Source organism: Oryx dammah, unplaced genomic scaffold (assembly GCF_014754425.2).
Source record: "Oryx dammah isolate SB20612 unplaced genomic scaffold, SCBI_Odam_1.1 HiC_scaffold_29, whole genome shotgun sequence".
NCBI lineage: Eukaryota > Metazoa > Chordata > Mammalia > Artiodactyla > Bovidae > Oryx > Oryx dammah.
The window spans coordinates 12,588,005-12,606,994 of record NW_024070213.1 but is presented as its reverse complement, the minus strand read 5'-3'; the positions used below and the strand labels follow the sequence as shown (position 1 = coordinate 12,606,994).

At 49.0% G+C, this 18,990-nt stretch overlaps 1 protein-coding gene across 2 annotated transcripts in view; it reads left to right on the top strand.

Moving 5' to 3' along the window:
- The first annotated feature begins 1,704 nt into the window (after nt 1–1,704).
- Nucleotides 1,705–18,990, top strand: part of B4GALNT3 (beta-1,4-N-acetyl-galactosaminyltransferase 3) — a 100,692-nt gene continuing 83,406 nt past the window's right edge. For both annotated transcript variants that reach the window (XR_005719755.1, XM_040233697.1), the window contains exon 1: nt 1,705–1,873. Coding sequence is in view for 1 of the 2 variants with exons in the window: in XM_040233697.1 (XP_040089631.1) it covers nt 1,705–1,873 (169 nt within the window). In the remaining variant the exon portion in view is untranslated. The remainder of the gene's footprint in view (nt 1,874–18,990) is intronic.

Sequence of the window (18,990 nt, the reverse complement as noted above, 5' to 3'; positions counted from 1 at the left end):
TCAAATGGTACCAATGGTACTGAGTGCTAAATGGATGCCATGCTGTATCCTAAGCATGCACATTCCCACTTTTGAAGGCTTACAGAGAAGTTGGAAGACAAATTATTGTTGATCAGTCATTAAGTCATGTCCAACTCTTTGCAATCCCTTGGACTGTAAGCACGCCAGGCTTCCCTGCCCTTCACTATCTTCCAGAGTTTGCTCAAACTCATGTCCATTGAGTCGGTGATGTAAGGACTCAATCTTGGAAGACAAGACTCAAACTCAAAATAAGTGTGTACCTATCAGTGGATGGGTACATATCATGCAGGCAGTTGTGTTAAAGCTCCAAGGAGGATGGGGTTACTCAGGACTGGGCTGGTCCAAGAAAGCTTCATAGATCTGAAATGGACCTTGGAGGAGGCGTCAGACCTGACCAACTGGAAAGGAAAATGTCTCGGAGGCAGTGAATAAGCTCTAATTTTAGCTGGAGCAGCTTTCATACAGTCTTATGAAGTTGGACAAGATTTTGGAAGGCCTTGAATTCCGGATTTACAGTTTGCACTTTAATCCGTAGGCACTGGGGAGCCATTAGACATTTCTGAGCAGGTGTAAAGGAATTTTACAAGGACGATCTGGTGTTAATGGAGAAGATGGGGGCGAGTGGATAGGGAGTCTGGAATTGAGAGGCTAGTTAGAAAAGTTACAATAGTCCAGTGGAGCCTGTGGGACAGTGCGACATCCAGCTACTCGTAGTAACCGAGAGAAGGGGATCAGCACTCAATTATGTGAGCTTCTGTCTTTGAACAGTATTTTGCATGCAGTTCATTTGGCTTTAAAATGTCCAGGAAGGCTTGTGGTCCTCCACTTTCTCTATAGTCTCCTGAGTGTCCTCCCGAGAAGAAAAATGGAAAAATAAAACTGCACTGTTCCTTTAGGTAGTCTACTCTGCCCCTCTGAACTCTTAATTCATTTAAATAAGAGGATAAAATTTTACCTGCCTAGAGGAATATCTTGATGAAGTTTTTTAACTCAAGGAGTGAGTTTCCTTAGGCTTCTTTGTTTTTTGACTTGTAATTTTTACCTCAGAACCCTCCAACATCCACTCTCCCACCAAGCTCTGTCATCCTAGTCTGAGAACAACTGCTTGTCACCCTAGGGGCCGTGTAACTCCCCTAGGGCCTCTTGGAGATGTGCTGGGAGAGGGGACTGCGGCTGGACAAGGGGCCCTGGCTCCCGGACTCGGACATCCACTCTAAGGCAGGAGCAGGGTCGCTGCAGGCCACGAAACGCCCCCAGACGAAGCCTCCCAGCGCGCCCCCGCGCCCCGCGTGTGCCCAGTTCGACACCACCTGCCCTTTGGGAGCAAACCTGCTGGGTCTCCGTCCCGCGCAGAGTTTGGATCACAACTGCCCTTTACGCCCCACGCACCCCGATCTGCGGAGGCGCCGGGGAGTGACCAGCAAGGCGGGAGCTGCAGTCCCCCTCCCGCCGCTTCTCGGGGGCGGGGCCCACCTGTGCCCGGGGGCGGGGCCGGGCCGGGGGCGGGGCAGGTGGGCCGCGGGCGGGGGCGCGGGGCGGGGCGGCGCACCTGGGGAACCTCCTCGTGGGCAGAGCGAGGGCTGGCGGCTGCAAGCCCGCAGCCGGCGTGGGCAGGAGCCGGGGGCCGGGGCGGGCGGCCGGGGCGCGGCGCTGAGCGGGCGGGCGGGCCGGGGGCGCGTGGCCATGGGGGGCCCCCGGGCCGCGCGGCTCCGGCTGCTCTTGCGCCCGGTCAAGCTGCTGCGGAGGCGCTTCCGGCTGCTGCTGCTGCTTGCCGTGGTGTCCGTGGGGCTCTGGACACTTTATCTGGAACTGGCGGCGTCGGCCCAGGTCGGCGGGAACCCCCTGAACCGCAGTGAGTAGCACCGTGGCGCGGTGGGGAGGGGCAGGGCCCGCGGCCCCCGCCTGTGGGTCGTGCCCCCCATCGCGGACCGGGTGTCCACTCACGGGGTCCCCAGGTGCCGGGCGCCGGCGGGACCCGGGCCATCCCGGTGGCGCTGGGCTCGCAGACCCGCTGCCGGAGACACGCGTCCACGCGGGCTGGGTCCATGTCCCTCTGGGTCACTCGGCCGCCTCCGCCAGGCCGCTCGCTCCTGTCTTCGGGGCCCAGACTTTGCTCCCCGCCGAGTCTCCACGGCTCTCTGGGTTCGCTCCCTAGCTGCGTTTTCGGGGCGGGTGAGGCGGGGGGCGTTCTTTAACGATACGGCCAAGAGCCACCAGCCCCCCCTTCACCTTCCCACAGGCCACTCCCCTCCCAGCCCCTTCCTCTTCCTCCAGTCGCCCACCTCCCCTTGAGTGGCCCCCTCTCAGGGTTCTAACCGCGCACTTTCCCTCCACAGCGGGTTGTCTGCAGCCCCCAGACCACCCTGCAGAATGGGCTGAACCCTGGACCCCGGTCAGGGCGCAGTGGCAGCTCCGTGGACCGGACGGTGGGTGGGTTCCTACTTTTCCAAGGGAGCCAGAGCCACTTAATTTTTCTGTGCCTCGGCTTCTTCCTAGGAAAACGGGAGAGGATTGTCTTGAGAGAGAGCTTTGCTTCCACAGGCATGGCTAGCCGAGGCGATTTTCCGTTTACTACTGACCGAGTGAAGTAAAAGTCCTCAAAGTGTCAGGACTGTGTGAAAGGTCACTGTGATAGTTGGGATAAAGAGAATCTCCCAGAACTACCAGGTGTCCTTCCCGGGCCTGAAGGGTCGAGGTTTATAATCCCAGAATGTTGTCTGGAATTCTAGATAAACATACCCCCCACCCCCACCCCCATTCAGGAAACCAGAGGAGCGGCTGGTGAAGCTCTGCTGAGAAGATGCTCTGAGTTCTTGTGTCAGCTGGGTGTGGTGCTTTGCCTCCTCTTGTGGCCAAAGACAGGGAATTACTCAGTAATTGAGCTGCTTCAGGATCGAGATAGATACTTGTGGCAGAACCTCTGCGGCCGTGGAAATATTTCTGGCTGTGGGGAGGAGACTGGGGTTCCATCCCTGATTCTGCTGCTAACAAGTTGGAGAATCCAGGAGCAGGTAGCTGCTGCTCAGGCCAAAGGGGGAAGTTGGTCCCTTTCCATTTGGTCACTCGGACTGGGTGACCTCCCTGCCTGAGCATTGCTGGGGTCTGGGAGCTCCGCACGGTGTGAGGAAGGGTCTTCCCAGTCAGGTCCATGGCTCTAAGGAGGAGGGTGCTTCCGTCTGAAGACCCGTCTGCCGTCCCGCAGCTGGTCTTCCCTCCCCAAGCCTCCTCTGCCCTCTGAAGGACAGAGTGGATGAACACTCCCAGACCCATGGCCACTCAGAGCGACCCCCGTGGGTGAACCCAGGTGAAAAGGGAGGTCCGAGTGAGATCTGTCTTCTCTCCTCCTTAGGACACCCCTTCTCAGTGTGGCCACCATCTTGTCAAACGTGGGAGCCTGTGGGGCCCTCTGCACAGATTAGAACCAGAGGGGAAGGCAGTTGCTTGGTGACCTGAGGTGAAGGGCCTCCCTTTCCCCTCCCCCAGCCTGTTTTCCTCAAGAGGCTTTCTCCTCAGAGAGCTGGGGAGCCACAGTCATACTCTCTCACACCTGCTTCCAGCCTCTGTCTCCCTTTGGCTGCCTCATCCTTCGCCGAACTTCCTGGGTCTGTTTGTTTTCCCTTCTCGATGCACCATCACTCTCTGCCTGGGTTTCCTTATTCTTTGTTTCCTTTTCCAAACCGACCCTTCTCCAGAGGAATGTCCCCAGCTTCCTGCTCCACAATCTGCTTTCCGTTTCTCTAACCCTCGTCTTTAAGGGTCCTCGGGGGTCCAAGCCTCCCCTCACCGACTCAATGGACATGAGTTTGAGCAAACTCCGGGAGATGGTGAAGGACAGGGAAGCCTGACGTGCTGCAATCCATAGGGTCACAAAGAGTTGGACACGACTTAGCCACTGGAAATCAAGCCTCTTCTCAGCCTCTTGGAACTCCTCAAGGCCGCCCTCTGTTAGGGTGGCTTTTCATGCGGGGCCGTCCCATCATATTCTACTCTTTTCTTCTTCTTTAAAAAGTTATGTATTTATTTTTGGCTGTGCTGTGTTTTCACTGCTGCGTGAGGACTTTCTCTGTTTGTGGTGAGCAGGGGCTACTGTAGTTGTGGTTCATGGGCTTCTCCTTGCGGCGGCTTCTCTTGCTGCGGAGCACGGGCTCCAAGGCTGGGGGCTCAGTAGTTGCGGCTCTCAGGCTCTAGAGCACAAGCGCAGGCTCAACAGCTGTGGCTCCCGGGCTTAGTTGCTCCAGGACATGTGGGATCTTCCCGGACCAGGGATTGAACCCATGTCCCCTGCATTGGCAGGCGGATTCTTACCAACTAAACCACCAGGGACGTCCTCTTCTCTTTCCTGATTTCCTGTTGGAATGAGATTTTTAGACAGTGGCTGTGATTTCTGGCTCCCTGTCTCCCATCATTTGTCTTTAAGAAGCCGAGACACCAGGCATTAAAGTCTTCTCTTGTCTTCTAGGTCTTGCTTCCAGCTGTTTCTCTGGAGGGAGAGTGGGGGAGGAGGAGTTGGGAAGCAGAAGGGTGGGAAGAGGGCTGCAGGCCTTCCTCACCATATACCCTGGCACACAGCAGCAACCAGAACCCCATCTTGACCACCCTGCCTCCCTCTCACAGTCCTGCCAACTCACCCCACCACCAGCCTTCCTGTCATCTGTAAGGCCAGCCTCCATTACCAGGAACCTTTCATTTCCCTGTCCCTGTGTGGCTGCCGCCCTGATCTGGTGCTGGGAGAAGTGTGGGGAGAGATGGCAGTTAACAGACTCCAGGGTGGTATGGTAATGACAGGGAGCATGCTTCCTGCTGCTTCTCGGAGTAACCCCATAGTTTGACATGGGCGATGTGCAATTTGAGCTCCATATTAGAAAAAGATACAGCCACATGGGGAGTGTCCAAAATCATTCACAGATAGAAAAATGGGTTCCTTGAACAAAAGACAGAGAGCTGTTCACTTGCTCATTTAAACAAACATGTGCTCAGCACACAGCTCGAGCAGGGCATCGTGCTCAGTCACTTAGATGTGGTGACGACTCCGTTATGGTTTCTGTCTCTCTCAGCTTTCCCTCTTGGAGGGCGGTTCGGGTGCATGTGTGAAAATAATCACTGTATGAGACAGCCATCACGTTTTACACGGATAGAACCTACCTGTTGCTGTGACACTTGTGAAAATGAGACATGGCTCTTTGAACTAATAATTCTTGGAAGTGGTGATGTTTCAGGAGAACTTGAGGAGTTGGTAAGACTTTAGCAGTTGCAGAAAGAGAACGGTGTTCCAAGCAGAGAGGTCAGCAGAAGCCCAGACCAAGAGTCAAGAAGTTCATGTTTGGGAGTGTTGGGTGTCTGGGTTTGGTGAAGGAGAATGGTGCCAGATTAGGGAAGACTTTTAATAAACTTAAAGAGTGGTGTTTATTCAGTAGATAAAAGAAAACAGTTCAAAGTTTTATAACTGAATGGGAGGAAAGGAAAGGAGATAGGGAAACTGTTTAACAAGACTGTACTTTGGTATGGACGGTGGTCCTGGGTTGGGGCGGAAGTTTCCATGCTGTGGTTGCATTGGCCTTTAGCTCTTGGGTCATGGAGCTCCACTGGGGACAGGTCAGGGCTCTAGTGGGACATTCAGAGGGTCTGGGGCAGTCACTATATACCAACATGTTCATAAATGTTCCAGTGTTTTGCGAACTGGCACAGCTGTACTGGTGTGTACTGGCTGAAAGCAACGCTGGGCACAGACTATTACTGGAAGTTAAGGAGTCCGTTCTGGCAGGTTTTAATGAGCCAGACCCATTTGTTCAGATTGGTTTAGCTTTGTCCTGCCTGAGGGCAGAGGTCTGGACTAGAATGGTTTCTAGGTTCTCTGATCTGTAACTAACCTGCTGCTGTGACCGGCTTGATGCTGGAACCAAGCAGTCATCTCTGGGCACAGAGCCAGGGCCAAGCAGTCGTGCGTACCAGCCTCTTTCCAGATCTCACAAGGCTGGGTCTGCAATGTCTCCATGTAAAGGCCCAGTTTACCTGCCGAACCACCCAGAGTGTCCACAAGCTCAGGAATTCATTGGCTTCCACCACCTGAAACCTAAAACACCTCTCTCTGGCTGGCCTTGCAACTCTTAATGGACTCTCAGCGGACTGGGGAGGCACAGCCACAGAGGTCAGGCTGGCCCCACAGCTTCTGGGGTCACCACAGCCATTCCGACTTGCAAGGGATGCAAACCCTCCAGTCATGGAGTTAACTCAGGGTAGAAGAGTAATATGAGACACAGACTGGGAGAGAGGGAGAAGCAGGAGAGACAGATGTGTGGGCTGAGCCGGGATGCTGAGACTCGGAGCAGCAGAGGCAAGTGGGGAGCGAAGCCCAGCTGCTCCGTGGCTCCTTGTGGCCCCTGGAACCTGTCCACGCCGTTCCAGGCTGGGCTGTCCCTCTGGTTCCTGGAGCCTCTGGCTCCTGTCCCTCTGTCCTCCTTACATCGTAGGACACAAGTCCTCCGTCTCTTTATGCTGGCATCCGGCTGCCGCGTGCAACTTCAGATCAGTATCCAGTTCAGGGAAAATACTGGGCACTCAGATACATCCTGGGTATGGATGGTAAGCTCTGAATTTCCAAGCACCTGATATTTTCCACTGGCAGATACTTTGTTTATCAGTGATGGATCCAAGAATAGAACCTAGGAATTCTTGTTCCTCTTTCCATAATACATACAAACAACAATAGCCTTTAAATGCAAATGAAAGGATAAGAATGATGCCTTCAGTGCTTTTTTATTAGAAGTGTGTTTCCTTTGGACCAGTGTGGTCTGCAGCAGGCCTGGGGGAAGCAAGGACAAGGACTCAGCTGTGACCACTCCTTTCCATGGGTTCTGTAGTCCTCTTTGACGTGGGCGCAGAGTCTTGGCAGCCTGGCAGGCCCTGCTCTCCTCCTGCCAACCTGAGACCCTCGGGTGGGCTGAGGCCCCAGTCGGTGGTGCTGCGGATGCCGACTGTGTCCTGGGAGTCATGTGTCCAAGCAGCATGAGATCTTTGCAGTGGCCACTCCTGTGCTGGCTTGCAGAGGGGCTGGGCTGCCTGCAGTAGTTTTCCAGGCCCCAGAGGCTGGCCTTGCCCTCCAGCCTGGGCTTTATGGAGCGGAGCGGAGCAGCCGCCAGGACAGGGCTTGCTTTGGAACGGGGCCTGGAGGCTGCTCTTGGACTTGGCCTCTCACTGCCTGCCTCTCCACTGAGTTCCACCAGTCTCAGGGCCTTTCCTTTAAACTTCCACGAGCACATTTCGTTCTATCCGAGGATGACAAGGCATCAGCTAGGCCAAGCACACGTTCTGAGCTTTCAGACAGTCCTCTTCAGACCTTGTGACCCACAGTTAATGGGTTTAAATGTTATCTGATGTGAAAAGGACCACTGGAAGAGCCAAGAGCAGTTTGGACAGGGTATATAAAGGCCGTTGGGCTGAACCTGTCAGTGCATCTGAGCAAAGCACGATGGATACATCTTTACATTTCTATAGACTCTTAGGTTCCTACAAGTGCTGCATTGTGTTAGAAGTACCCATGAGATGAGCAAAAATGAATTTTAAAAAATATTTATTTATTTGGCTGCACAGGGTCTTAGTTAGGCATGTGGGATCTTTGATCTTAGTTGCGACTTGCAGGATCTAGTTCCAGACCAGGGATTGAACTCGGGTCCTCTGCATTGGCCTAGAGTCTTAGCCACCGGGGAAGTCATGAATTTTTTTTTTTAATCTCTGTAATATTTTAGTATGTGATTAATTTTTTCTGCTAAACTTTTAAGTTTCTTAACTGTTGACCAACTTTTTTAGAAAATAAGCATGTGAATTGTCCATGTGGTCCCTGTTTTGTTTTACCTTTCATGGACGTATATTACATGTACAGAAAAATGCACATGTAAGGAAGCAGCTTGATGGATCTCCACAGACTGAACATGCCTGTGTAAGGAACACTCCAAGGAAGAAACAGCCTGACCAGAGCTTTTTGTCACTACCATAAGACCAGATTAATTTTTATACTTTATGGAAATGAATCACACAATGTGTGATTTATTTTTTAAATAGTATTTCCTTATGATTATAAAAATAATACATGTTCATTATACCAGATAATGGCTGTGTGCCTGGACCATATTTAATTCAGTTCAGTTCAGTCGCTCAGTTGTGTCCCGCTCTTTGTAACCCCATGAATCGCAGCACGCCAGGCCTCCCTCTCCATCACGAACTCCCGGAGTCTACCCAAACCCGTGTCCATCGAGTCGGTGATGCCATCCAGCCATCTCATCCTCTGTCATCCCCTTCTCCTCCTACCCCCAATCCCTCCCAGCACTAGGGTCTTTTCCAATGAGTCAACTCTTCGCATGAGGTGGCCAAAGTATTGGAGTTTCAGCTTCAACATCAGTCTTTCCAATGAATACTCAGGGCTGATCTCCTTCAGGATGGACTGGTTGGATCTTCTTGCAGTCCAAATCTTCAACACCACAGTTCAAAAGCATCAATTCTTTGGTGCTCAGCTTTCTTCACCGTCCAACTCTCAAATCCACACATGACTACTGGAAAAACCATAGCCTTGACTAGACGGACCTTTGCTGGACCATATTAACTCCTATAAAATTATCTTTTTGTGCACTGAGCTCGCCAGACAACTGATCCAGTAACTTAAGGAGGAGCCAAGGAAGACCAGGACCTCAGTGCTATGCGTATAGCCCCGTGAGATTCTCCAAGGATGGGACTGAGAGCCATCCAGAAATGTTTCTTCTGGTCTTTATTTTTTTTCTTCCCGTTTCAGAGATATAATTGAAATGTTAAAGTGTACATCTAATGGGTTTCCCTCGTGGCTCAGTAGTAAAGAATCCTCCTGCAGTGCAGGTGACCTGGGTTGAGAAGATCCCTTGGAGTAGCAACGCACTCCAATATTCTTGCCTGGAAATTCCACGGACAGAGGAGCCTGGCAGGCTGTAGTCCATGGGATCACAGAAGAGTGGGACATGACTTAGCGGCTAACCAACAACAACACAACATAATGATCTGATATATGTATATGTTGCAAAATGATTATTACACTAAGTTCAGTTAACATCCATCATCACATAATTACAATTTTTTTTTTCTTGTGATGAGATCTTTTCTTCTGGTCTTGATAATTGAACTAGCCATGCTCTCTTGAGCAATCCATTCATTTTCCTTTTTATTGGCTATGTAAGTTGTACTACCACTCAGGTTTCTCCCTTTGTGTTGGTTACTAGAAAGCTTCAGGTTTGGGATCATTTGGAAAAACATGTAAAAGATTCAATTTTGTGCCTATATCTTTTCATTTTTTTTCCCACAACTACTCTAATTTATGTCACAAAAAACTTCAGTGTTTTCCTAGACTAAATCAGGGCATAAAGAAATCAGTAAATCAATGGGATATATAAAAATATGAAGAATAAACTAACCGTCACCTGTAACCTCACTACTTTGACATATAGATTGTTGAAAAGAAAAAATAAAGTATAATAGCTGTGATAACCAGATGCCTGATTCTGGAAAGAATTCTAGATTAAAACCCCCAGAACCTGAAAATTTATTTTCTTTTCTTTTTTAATGTATTTAGGTATTGTTAAAGCTCAACATTCAGAAAACGAAGATCATGGCATCTGGTCCCATCACTTCATGGGAAATAGATGGGGAAACAGTAGAAACAGTGTCAGATTTTGTTTTTTGGGGCTCCAAAATCACTGCAGATGGTGACTGCAGCCATGAAATTAAAAGACGCTTACTCCTTGGAAGAAAAGTTATGACCAACCTAGATAGTATATTCAAAAGCAGAGACATTACTTTGCCGACTAAGGTCCACCTAGTCAAGGCTATGGTTTTTCCTGTGGTCATGTATGGATGTGAGAGTTGGACTGTGAAGAAGGCTGAGTGCCGAAGAATTGATGTGTTTGAACTGTGGTGTTGGAGAAGACTCTTGAGGGTCCCTTGGACTGCAAGGAGATCCAACCAGTCCATTCTGAAGGAGATCAGCCCTGGGATTTCTTTGGAAGGAATGATGCTAAAGCTGAAGCTCCAGTACTTTGGCCACCTCATGCGAAGAGTTGACTCATTGGAAAAGACTCTGATGCTGGGGGAGGTTGGGGGCAGGAGGAGAAGGGGACAACAGAGGATGAGATGGCTGGATGGCATCACGGACTCGACGGACGTGAGTCTGAGTGAATGCCGGGAGTTGGTGATGGACAGGGAGGCCTGGCGTGCTGCGATTCATGGGGTCACAAAGAGTCGGACACGACTGAGCGACTGAACTAACTAGGTATTGAAAAATTGAATGACATTTAAAAATAAATTCTTGGGACTTCCCTGGCAGTCCAGTGGTTAAGATTCTGTGTTACCAATGCAGGGGACACAGGTTTGACTTATGGTTGGGGAACTAAGATACGACATGCCGTGTGGAGTGGTCAAAAAATAAATAAAAATTGGTGCAAAAAAAGAAACTCCCGACGAACAAAAAATCAATAATTAAAAAAAAATTCTTACCTCCTATATATGAAGAAGGTATCAAAAGCTTGAAATTTACTAGCAAATGCTGGGACCTGAGTGACTGTCTTTGACATAAGTGTAAGGAATTTAATAAAGCTTGGGGCACCACTGACAGTACTAATAAAACAACACAGAGGACTGGACAGGAAGGCCAAGAATCTCAAGTCAGTCCTGTGGGTTCAGCCCCACCCCCTGAGGCCAGTCCAGGGAAGAGTGGGAAGAGCTGTGGCTTCTGGATGTCACAGACATCAGCGGTCCAGCGCCTTTACTAAAAGGAGAAAACAGGCCTGGGGAAGAGGTGGTATGTGCCTCCTACCCATTTCTTCTCTTCTTTTAAACTGTTCTTGGGAGTTCCCTGGTGGTCCAGTGGTGAGTTAGGACTCATTGCTTTTATTGCCAGGATCCAGGTTTGATCCCTGGTGAGGGAACTGAGATCCTTCAAGTGATCAAAGGTGGACTCGTGCTTTATGGCACCAAGACCGGGCAAAAGGGCTCAGGGTGGGAAAAGGAGAAGGGAGGATGAGGGAATAGAGAAATGGCATTCCAGACAGACCAAGGGTTTTATACAGGCAGACCTCAGAGATACTGCGAGTTTAAATCCAGATTCCGGAAATAAAGCAAATATTGCGAGAAAGTGACCCACAGAAAGGTTTTGGTTTCCTAGTGCATGTAATAGTTGAATGTATGCTCAGTTAACTGCACCTGACTCTTTGTGACCCCTTGGACTGTAGCCCGCCAGGTTCCTCTGTCCATGGAATTCTCCAGGCAAGAATACTGGAGTGGGTTGCCATTTTCTATTCCAGTGTAACAGTTATGTTTACACTATACTGTAGTCTATCCTGAGAAATCTATATGCAGGTCAAGAAGCAACAGTTAGAACCAGACATGGAACAATGGAATGGTTCCAAATTGTGAAAGGAGTACCTCAAGGCTATATACTGTCACTCTGCTTATTTAACATATGCAGAGTACATCATGCAAAATGCTGGACTGGATGAAGCACAAGCTGGAATCAAGATTGCCAAGAGAAATACCAATAACCTCAGATATGCAGATGACACCATCCTTATGGCAGAAAGTGAAGAGGAACTAAAGAGCCTCTTGATAAAAGTGAAAGAGGAGAGTGAAGAAACTGGCTTAAAACTCAACATTCAAAAAATGAAGATCATGGCATCTTGTCCCACCACTCCATGGCAAATAGATAGGGAAACAATGGAAACAGTGACAGACTTTATTTTCTTGGGCTCCAAAATCACTGCAGATGTTGACTGAAGCCATGAAATTAAAAGACACTTCCTCCTTGGAAGAAAAGCTATGACCAACCTAGACAGTGTATTAAAAAGCAGAGACATTACTTTACTGACAAAGGTCCATCTAGTGAAAGATATGGTTTTCCAGTCATGTATGGATGTGAGGGTTGGACCATAAAGGAAGCTGAGTGCTGAAGAATTGATGCTTTTGAACTGTGGTGTTGGAGAAGACTCTCAAGAGTCCTTTGGACTGCAGGGAGATCCAACCAGTCCATCCTAAAGGAAATCAACCCCGAATATTTATTGGAAGGACTGATGCTGAAGCTGAAACTCCAATACTTTGTCCATCTGAATGTGAAGAACTGACTCCTTGGAAAAGACCCTGATGCTGGGAAGGATTGAGGGCAGGAGGAGAAGGGGTCGACAGAGGATGAGATGGTTGGATGGCATCACCAACTTGATGGACATGAGTTTGAGCGAGCTCTGGGAGTTGGTGATAGATGGGGACATGGAAATGGCATGCTGCAGTCCATGGGGTCGCAAAGAGTTGGACATGACTGATGACTGACCTGAACTGAAGTGCACAGTAGCATTATGTCTAAAAACCCCTACCTATATAGCTTAATGAAAAATATTGGTTGAATTCAGGAGGAAAAAAAAATGAAATTTTACTGGGTAAAAAGTGCTGACCCAGTAGTTGAGACTCCATGCTTTTATTGTAGGGGGCCAGATCCCTGGTCTGAGAACTAAAATCCTACATGCCATGTGACATAACCAAAAAAAAAAAAAAAAAAAGAAAATGCTAACCATCATCTGAGTCTCTAGTGAGTCATAATTTTTTTGCAATAGTAGCATCATTTTTAAAAAAAGTAACATCAAAGATCACTGATCACAGATCACCATAACAAATAAAATAATCATGATAAAGCTTGAAATACTTTGGGAATTACCAAAATGTAACATAGAGACACAAAGGGAGCAAATGCTGTTGGAAAAATGGTGCCGACAGATTGGCTCAACACCCAACAAAGTTGTCATAAACCTTTAGTTTGTAAAGAAATGCAGTATCTGCAAACTGCACAAAGCAAGTTATGCCCGTATAAATGCTCAGGAAATTGAGTGAGGTGTAGTTTTCAATTCTTTTCTTTTGCAAATCTTGAATGGCTACAAAGATGATTTATTTTAAAACTTAAGTAAAAATATTTCTGGAGTATTTACTTTTCTGGGGGGCTGTTGACTGGGATAAAAACCATGGATAATTCTCGGAAAAACGTATGGAATTTTAAGACAGGGCAGAGTCCATATCCGAGCTTTATCCCTCACCTGTTGCAGGACTTTGTATAAAGTGTTTATTCCTTCTCAAGCCTCAGATGCTTCGTCTGGATAATGGGCTTCTGTGACCGCCCTGCAGAGCTGTTATGATGAAGTAAGACTCAGTGACCCTCACACAGGTTAAGTGCCCAGTGAGACTCAGCATAAGCCCCGCACGTGTCAGGAGCTCAGAGAGTGTGGGTCCCCATCTCTTCCCCTTTGGAGTTCACAGTCTGATGGGAGTTAGGGAAAGGCTGGGTGGGAGTGTGTGGACATGGTCCTCAGCCAGCCCCCTTGCTGCTGCCTCTCCAACTTCTTAGCCCATGACACAGCCATGCCGAGAACGCTTCGCCATCGCCAGACCATGCATGCCTGCACCTGCCACCACCTCCTTCCACCAGTCTTCTTTTTTTGATGGTCGGTGTCGCCTCCCTCTTTCCATCTGCACCGATGGGGCGGGGTGCGTTAGGAGTCAAGGATTTTGTTGAGAAGGAGAGCCATCTGGGGGCTGGACCAGGGCACCAAAGCTCAGCAATTGGGCAACCTGGCCTGTGGCTCAGCTGCCCGCCCCCGAGCATGCTCAGAGGATGTTTGGGACTTGGAGGAAGCAACACTGGACTTTATGTCTGTTTTAATCCAAGCTTTGAAGCTGACTTATCACGGGTGCTTTCACAGGTCCTATGTCTCTTGAGGGCTTCAGTTGGGTAATCTTGCATTCAGTGAGGTGCTTGTTTCAGGGGCAGGTTTGGAACCTCTCCTGGGTCACTGGCCAGGGGCCAGTCCATCCTTGGCCTTCGGGCCTTCAAGACTCAGTTGCCTGGTGGAGGAGGGGTGGTCGCTGTCCCAGTGCTTCTGGCCATTTGGCCTCCAAGGTCACCCGTGATAACGTGACCTCCACACAAGCAGTTGCTCCAGAGATTAAAGGCCTCTCTGCTGAGATCTCCTTACAAACCCTCTGATCCTCTCCTTTCCACCCTTCCTGCCAACCAGGGTCCAAATGGATGTGTGCAGGCCTGTACACACGCATGTCCCCCCACCCCCTGCCAGCTGGTGTCCAGATCCCTCATCACCACCTCTGAGCCAAAGACTGGCAGGGGGAGTAAGGACATGGAGGCAGTCCTGGGGAGTCAGGGTGAACTCTCAGTCCTCTTTTGCTATATCAGCTGAGCAGAGCACTGGTAGTACATCTCAGGTGAAGGACTTCCAGCAGCAGAAGGAGGGGAAGTTGGACAGACACAAAGGAGGGCTAGGAAATTAGAGTGGGAAGTGGATGGCTACCCCATTTAAAAAATCTGATTCAGTGACTGTTTTTCATATCTGTGAGTTTTATTTGGTTCTACTTCTGATTTGGTTTCTTTTGTAAAATTGTTCTTCTAGGGACTTCTCTGGTGATCCAGTGGTTGAGACTTTGCCTTCCAATGCAGGGGGTACAGATTCGATCCCTGGTCGGGAAGCTAAGATCCCACATACCTCATGTGTGATCAAAAAAAAAAAAAAAAAGAAAAAACATAAAACGGAAACAATATTGAAACAAATTCAATAAAGATTTCAAATTACTGGAGTGGATTGCCATTTCCTCCTCCAAGGAATCTTCCTGACCCAGGGATCAAACCCACATCTCCTATATCGCAGGCAAATTCTTTACCCACTGAGCCAGCTGGGGAACTATATAGTATTGCTCTGTAATAGGTTTACAATATTTTTCACACAAATAATACATAAAAGCCAAGCACAAAAAAAGTTTTTTTTTAATCTTTAATCTCACAGTACAGTACCTTGCAAAGTACAGTAGTTCAGTACAGCAGCTGGCATACAGGGGCTGGCATCAAGTAACCAGGCGCAAAGAGTTACTGACTGGAGAAGGGAGAGGAGGTGGGAGATGGTGGAGCTGAAGGACCGTCAGGGACAGGAGATGGAGGGCGAGCTGCCTGACATTGATGGAATGTGCATTCATGTCTTTGAAAGTTCACCACTTGACGGCTCCTACGTAGGGACTTACTGTAATGGCTGTTTTTCCCTCATTGCAAACTTGGATCCTGAAACCAGGATGAGGGGAGGACATCCTACAGACAGCCCCAAGGGAATGAACCTCTGCCCCTCCCCCATTGCACGGTTTGTGCTCCGTTAGCATACTTATCAGAGGCTGCCTTGCCTCTGAGTTATTTCTGTCCATCTGTCTTCCTCCACGAGATTGAATTTCTCAAGTGCCGGACCTGGGCACTTTCCCCTTGTCTTTGTGCAGAGACTTTTAATCTTTTGTGGCTTGTGTACACTTGCAAGAATCTGGGAAAGGACCTGGAGACCCTCTCCCCAGAAATGTGTCTGCCCGTCATATTTTGAGTGCTATTTATGGGAGGTGCACAGGCCCCTGGCCCCTCTCCATAGATCCCTAGTTGAGAACTCTGCCTGAGTGCCTTGCCTGATACCTGTACGTGACAAGTTCTCAGACTCTGGTTGACTTGGAGACATCCTCCCAGTTAAATCCGCCTATGAGAGAGTTGGACCATAAAGAAGGCTGAGCGCTGAAGAACTGATGCTTTCAGACTGTGGTGTGGACTCTTGAGAGTCCTTTGAACTGCACAGAGGAAATCAACCCTGAATATTCATTGGAAGAACTGATGCTGAACCTGAAGCTCTGATACTTCGACCACCTGATGAGAAGAGCTGACTCATTGGAAAAGACCCTGATGCTGGGAAAGATTGAGGGCAGGAGGAGAAGAGGGTGGCAGAGTGTGGGATGGCTGGATGGCATAACTGACTCAATGGCCATCAGTTTGAGCAAACTTCTGGAGATAGTGAAGGACAGGGAGGCCTGGCATGCTGCAGTCCATGGGCCTCAAAGAGTTGGACATGAGTTAGTCACTGAACAACAATAACCCTAGTTGCAGAGACACATGCCAGCGGTAGAAAGAGAGCCAGGATGCAGCCCTGCTGCTGGGAGATGCGAGGGAGTGTGTATAAACTCTGGGACCGAGCGCCTGAGAGCAGCAGCTTCACTGAGTGAAGAACAGAGCTGGGCCTCCTCTCCCCTGGTTGGTCTTCCCTTGGACTCCTTTTTTTTTGGATGTGCTGGGTCTTCACTGGAGTGTGTGGGCTTCTCTTGTTGTGGAGCACAGACTCTAGAGCACCTGGGCTCTCTAGTTGTGGCGCCCAAGCTTAGTTGCCCCAAAGTGTAAGGGATATTAGTTCCCCGACCAGGGATCAAACCCACATCCCCTGCATTGGAAAGCAGATGCTTAACCACTGGATCGCAGGGAAGTCCCTTCCCTTAGACTCTTGACTGCTGCTCTCTAGGCTCATGCTACCCTGCTGCCTGCTGGTCTTTCAGCCACATCCTTTCCCTGAGCCTTGCTTGTTGTTTCGGTACCGACTGACCTCACCCTTTCTGGAATGTCCGTTGAACTATCTGAAACTCACAGCTGGTGCTTTGATTCCTTTCCCTCATCTGGGTTGGTCTTGTGGATGCTGGCGTAGGTTGTCAGAGAAGCCGGAGGTGGCTCTGAAGTGTCTGGGTACCGCAGTTGGCCTCATGCTCCCCATGAGCATGCATGGATCCTGGGACAAGGCAGGTGGTCAGGTTAGAATTCAGCCCACACAGCCTTCATCAAGCCCAACTCTCCTCCCTGGGGACACTGCTATCCCTCTGCCTTCTGAAGTTGCTGTGGCGTCCTGCATGCCACTTGCCACTGTCTTTACTTCTCCTCCCTCCCTTCCGCCTTCCCTCCTTCCCATCCTTCCTTCCTTCTGATTGAGAGCAAGTCTCTGACGTCAGACTACCCAAGTTTAAATCCATGAGCAAATGACTGAGCCTCAATGTTCCCAATTCCTAGTCTATAAAATGGGAATATTAAGAGTAGTACCCACGTCATTGGGTTTTGTTGTGACAATTAAGAGAAATAACACATATAAAGTACTAAGAACAGTTCTTGATACATAACACTTACTAAATGTTAGGTTCTATAGTTTTTGTCACTTGATCAGCTTGTAAAGCCCCTTTGCCTCCCTTTTGATTGGTTTTGGGTGCCCTCTCTCACATATTATAAAGAGTCCTAGGATAGGAATGGACCTCAGAGGTTTTTTTAGTTATGAGATGGAAAATGTTCGGGGTCAGTGGCACACATCTCCAGTAGAACGTGAAATTCTTTTCCTGAGCCCAGATGCAGACTCAGAATCTTTCTCAACACAGCTTGCCAGGCTGTCACTGCAAGCTGATTGGAGTTGCTTCTTAAAGTGTAATGTTTGCCCAGCCTCACTGATTTTACCAGGGCTTCCCAGTGGCTCAGTGGTAAAGAACCTGCCTGCCAATGCGGGAGACATGGGCTCGATCCCTGGGTCGGGAAGATCCCTTGGAGAAGGAAATAGCAACCCACGCCAGTATTCTTGCTGGGAAATCCCACAGACAGAAGAGGCCGGATGGCTACAGTCCATGGAGTCAGGAAGAGTAGGACGCGCCTGAGCAACTGAACAGCTGATTTTACCAGTGAAGGATTTAAGACTGAGAGTGTTTACAGCCCAAGGAGCAGTGCTGGGTCCGGAACTCCTGGTGCTCACCCAGTGCTCTCACCATCCCTTTTTGTTTGCTGAAAAGCTTCCTTTTATTTTAAAAATGCTTTAATTTATTTATTTGCTTATTGTCTTTAGCTGGGTTGGGTCTTCGTTGCTTCACATGTGCTTTCTCTAGCTGTGGCAATCTGGGCTCAGTAGTTGTGGTGCGTGGGCTTCGTTGCTCCCCCATACGTGGGATCTTCCCAGTCCCAGGGTTGAACCCGTGTCCCCTGCATTGGCAGACAGATTCTTAACCACTGGGCCACCAGGGAAGTCAAGAAACTTCCTTTTAACATCTGGGGTTCATGTGGTCCTTTTTCCCCACCGATGTGCACTAAGTACATATATATATATAATATATATATAATTGGTTCTCAGATCTGTTTATCTTTTCTTGCTAGTCAACTTGCTTTGAAGTTATTGCTGGGGTGGTCATGTGCCCGACTCAGAGGCTGTTGTGGGTGATCTGTGGCTTTTCTGAACTTTCTCCAGTGATGCTCTATATTGATACTCTACTGTTACCTGAAAGTCAGCTGCCAGGAAGTTCCTGTTGATGTTGAATTCTCATATTGCAAGGGATGGTCAAGACATGATGTTACACTCCTCATCCAGCAGGTCCCTTTGTCCCCTGCACCCTCCCTTTCTCAGAACAGAGCCCATTCGGCTAAAGAAGCATAGACTTTTAAAAACAGAAAGAAGCAAGTGGAATTATGATTTCCTATCTCATCTCCTTGAGGAGGGACGGGAATAGGAATGCATAGATGAAGCTGATTTTTAACTTTGGTTTAGTTGTTTATTTTTGGCTGTGCTGGGTCTTCGTAGCAGTGCAGGCTTTTCTCTGCTCTCTAGTAGTGGTGCCCAGGTTTGTTCTTGCCGTGGCTTCTCTTGTTGCAAAGTATGGGCCTAAGGCAATTGGGCTTCAGTAGTTGCAGCGCCTGGGTTCTAGAGCACAGACTCAGTATCGTGGCTCAAGGCCTTAGCTGCTCTATAGCATGTGGGATCTTCCCGGATCAGGGATTGAACCCATGTCTCCTGCATTTGCAGGTGGATTCCTTACCACTGAGGCACCAGGGAAGCCCAAATCAGAAGAAAGTGGAGCCCTTGAATCATGAAAGTCTTTGGTAGGAAAGTTTGTAACAAGTTTTTTAAAAGATGTTACTTCTTTCTCTTCTGTAGAAAGATCCTAGCTGATGAGGGCTGATATTTTCATAATCCTAATTTTAGGATTATGGAACTGGCAATTCTTTGTGGCGTTAAAAGATGAAATGGATGACAAATTGAAGAAAACATTGCAGACAGGTAGCAATAAGTGGGGTCAGACACCTTTGAAAGAGTTCAGAGAGGAGGTAGAAAA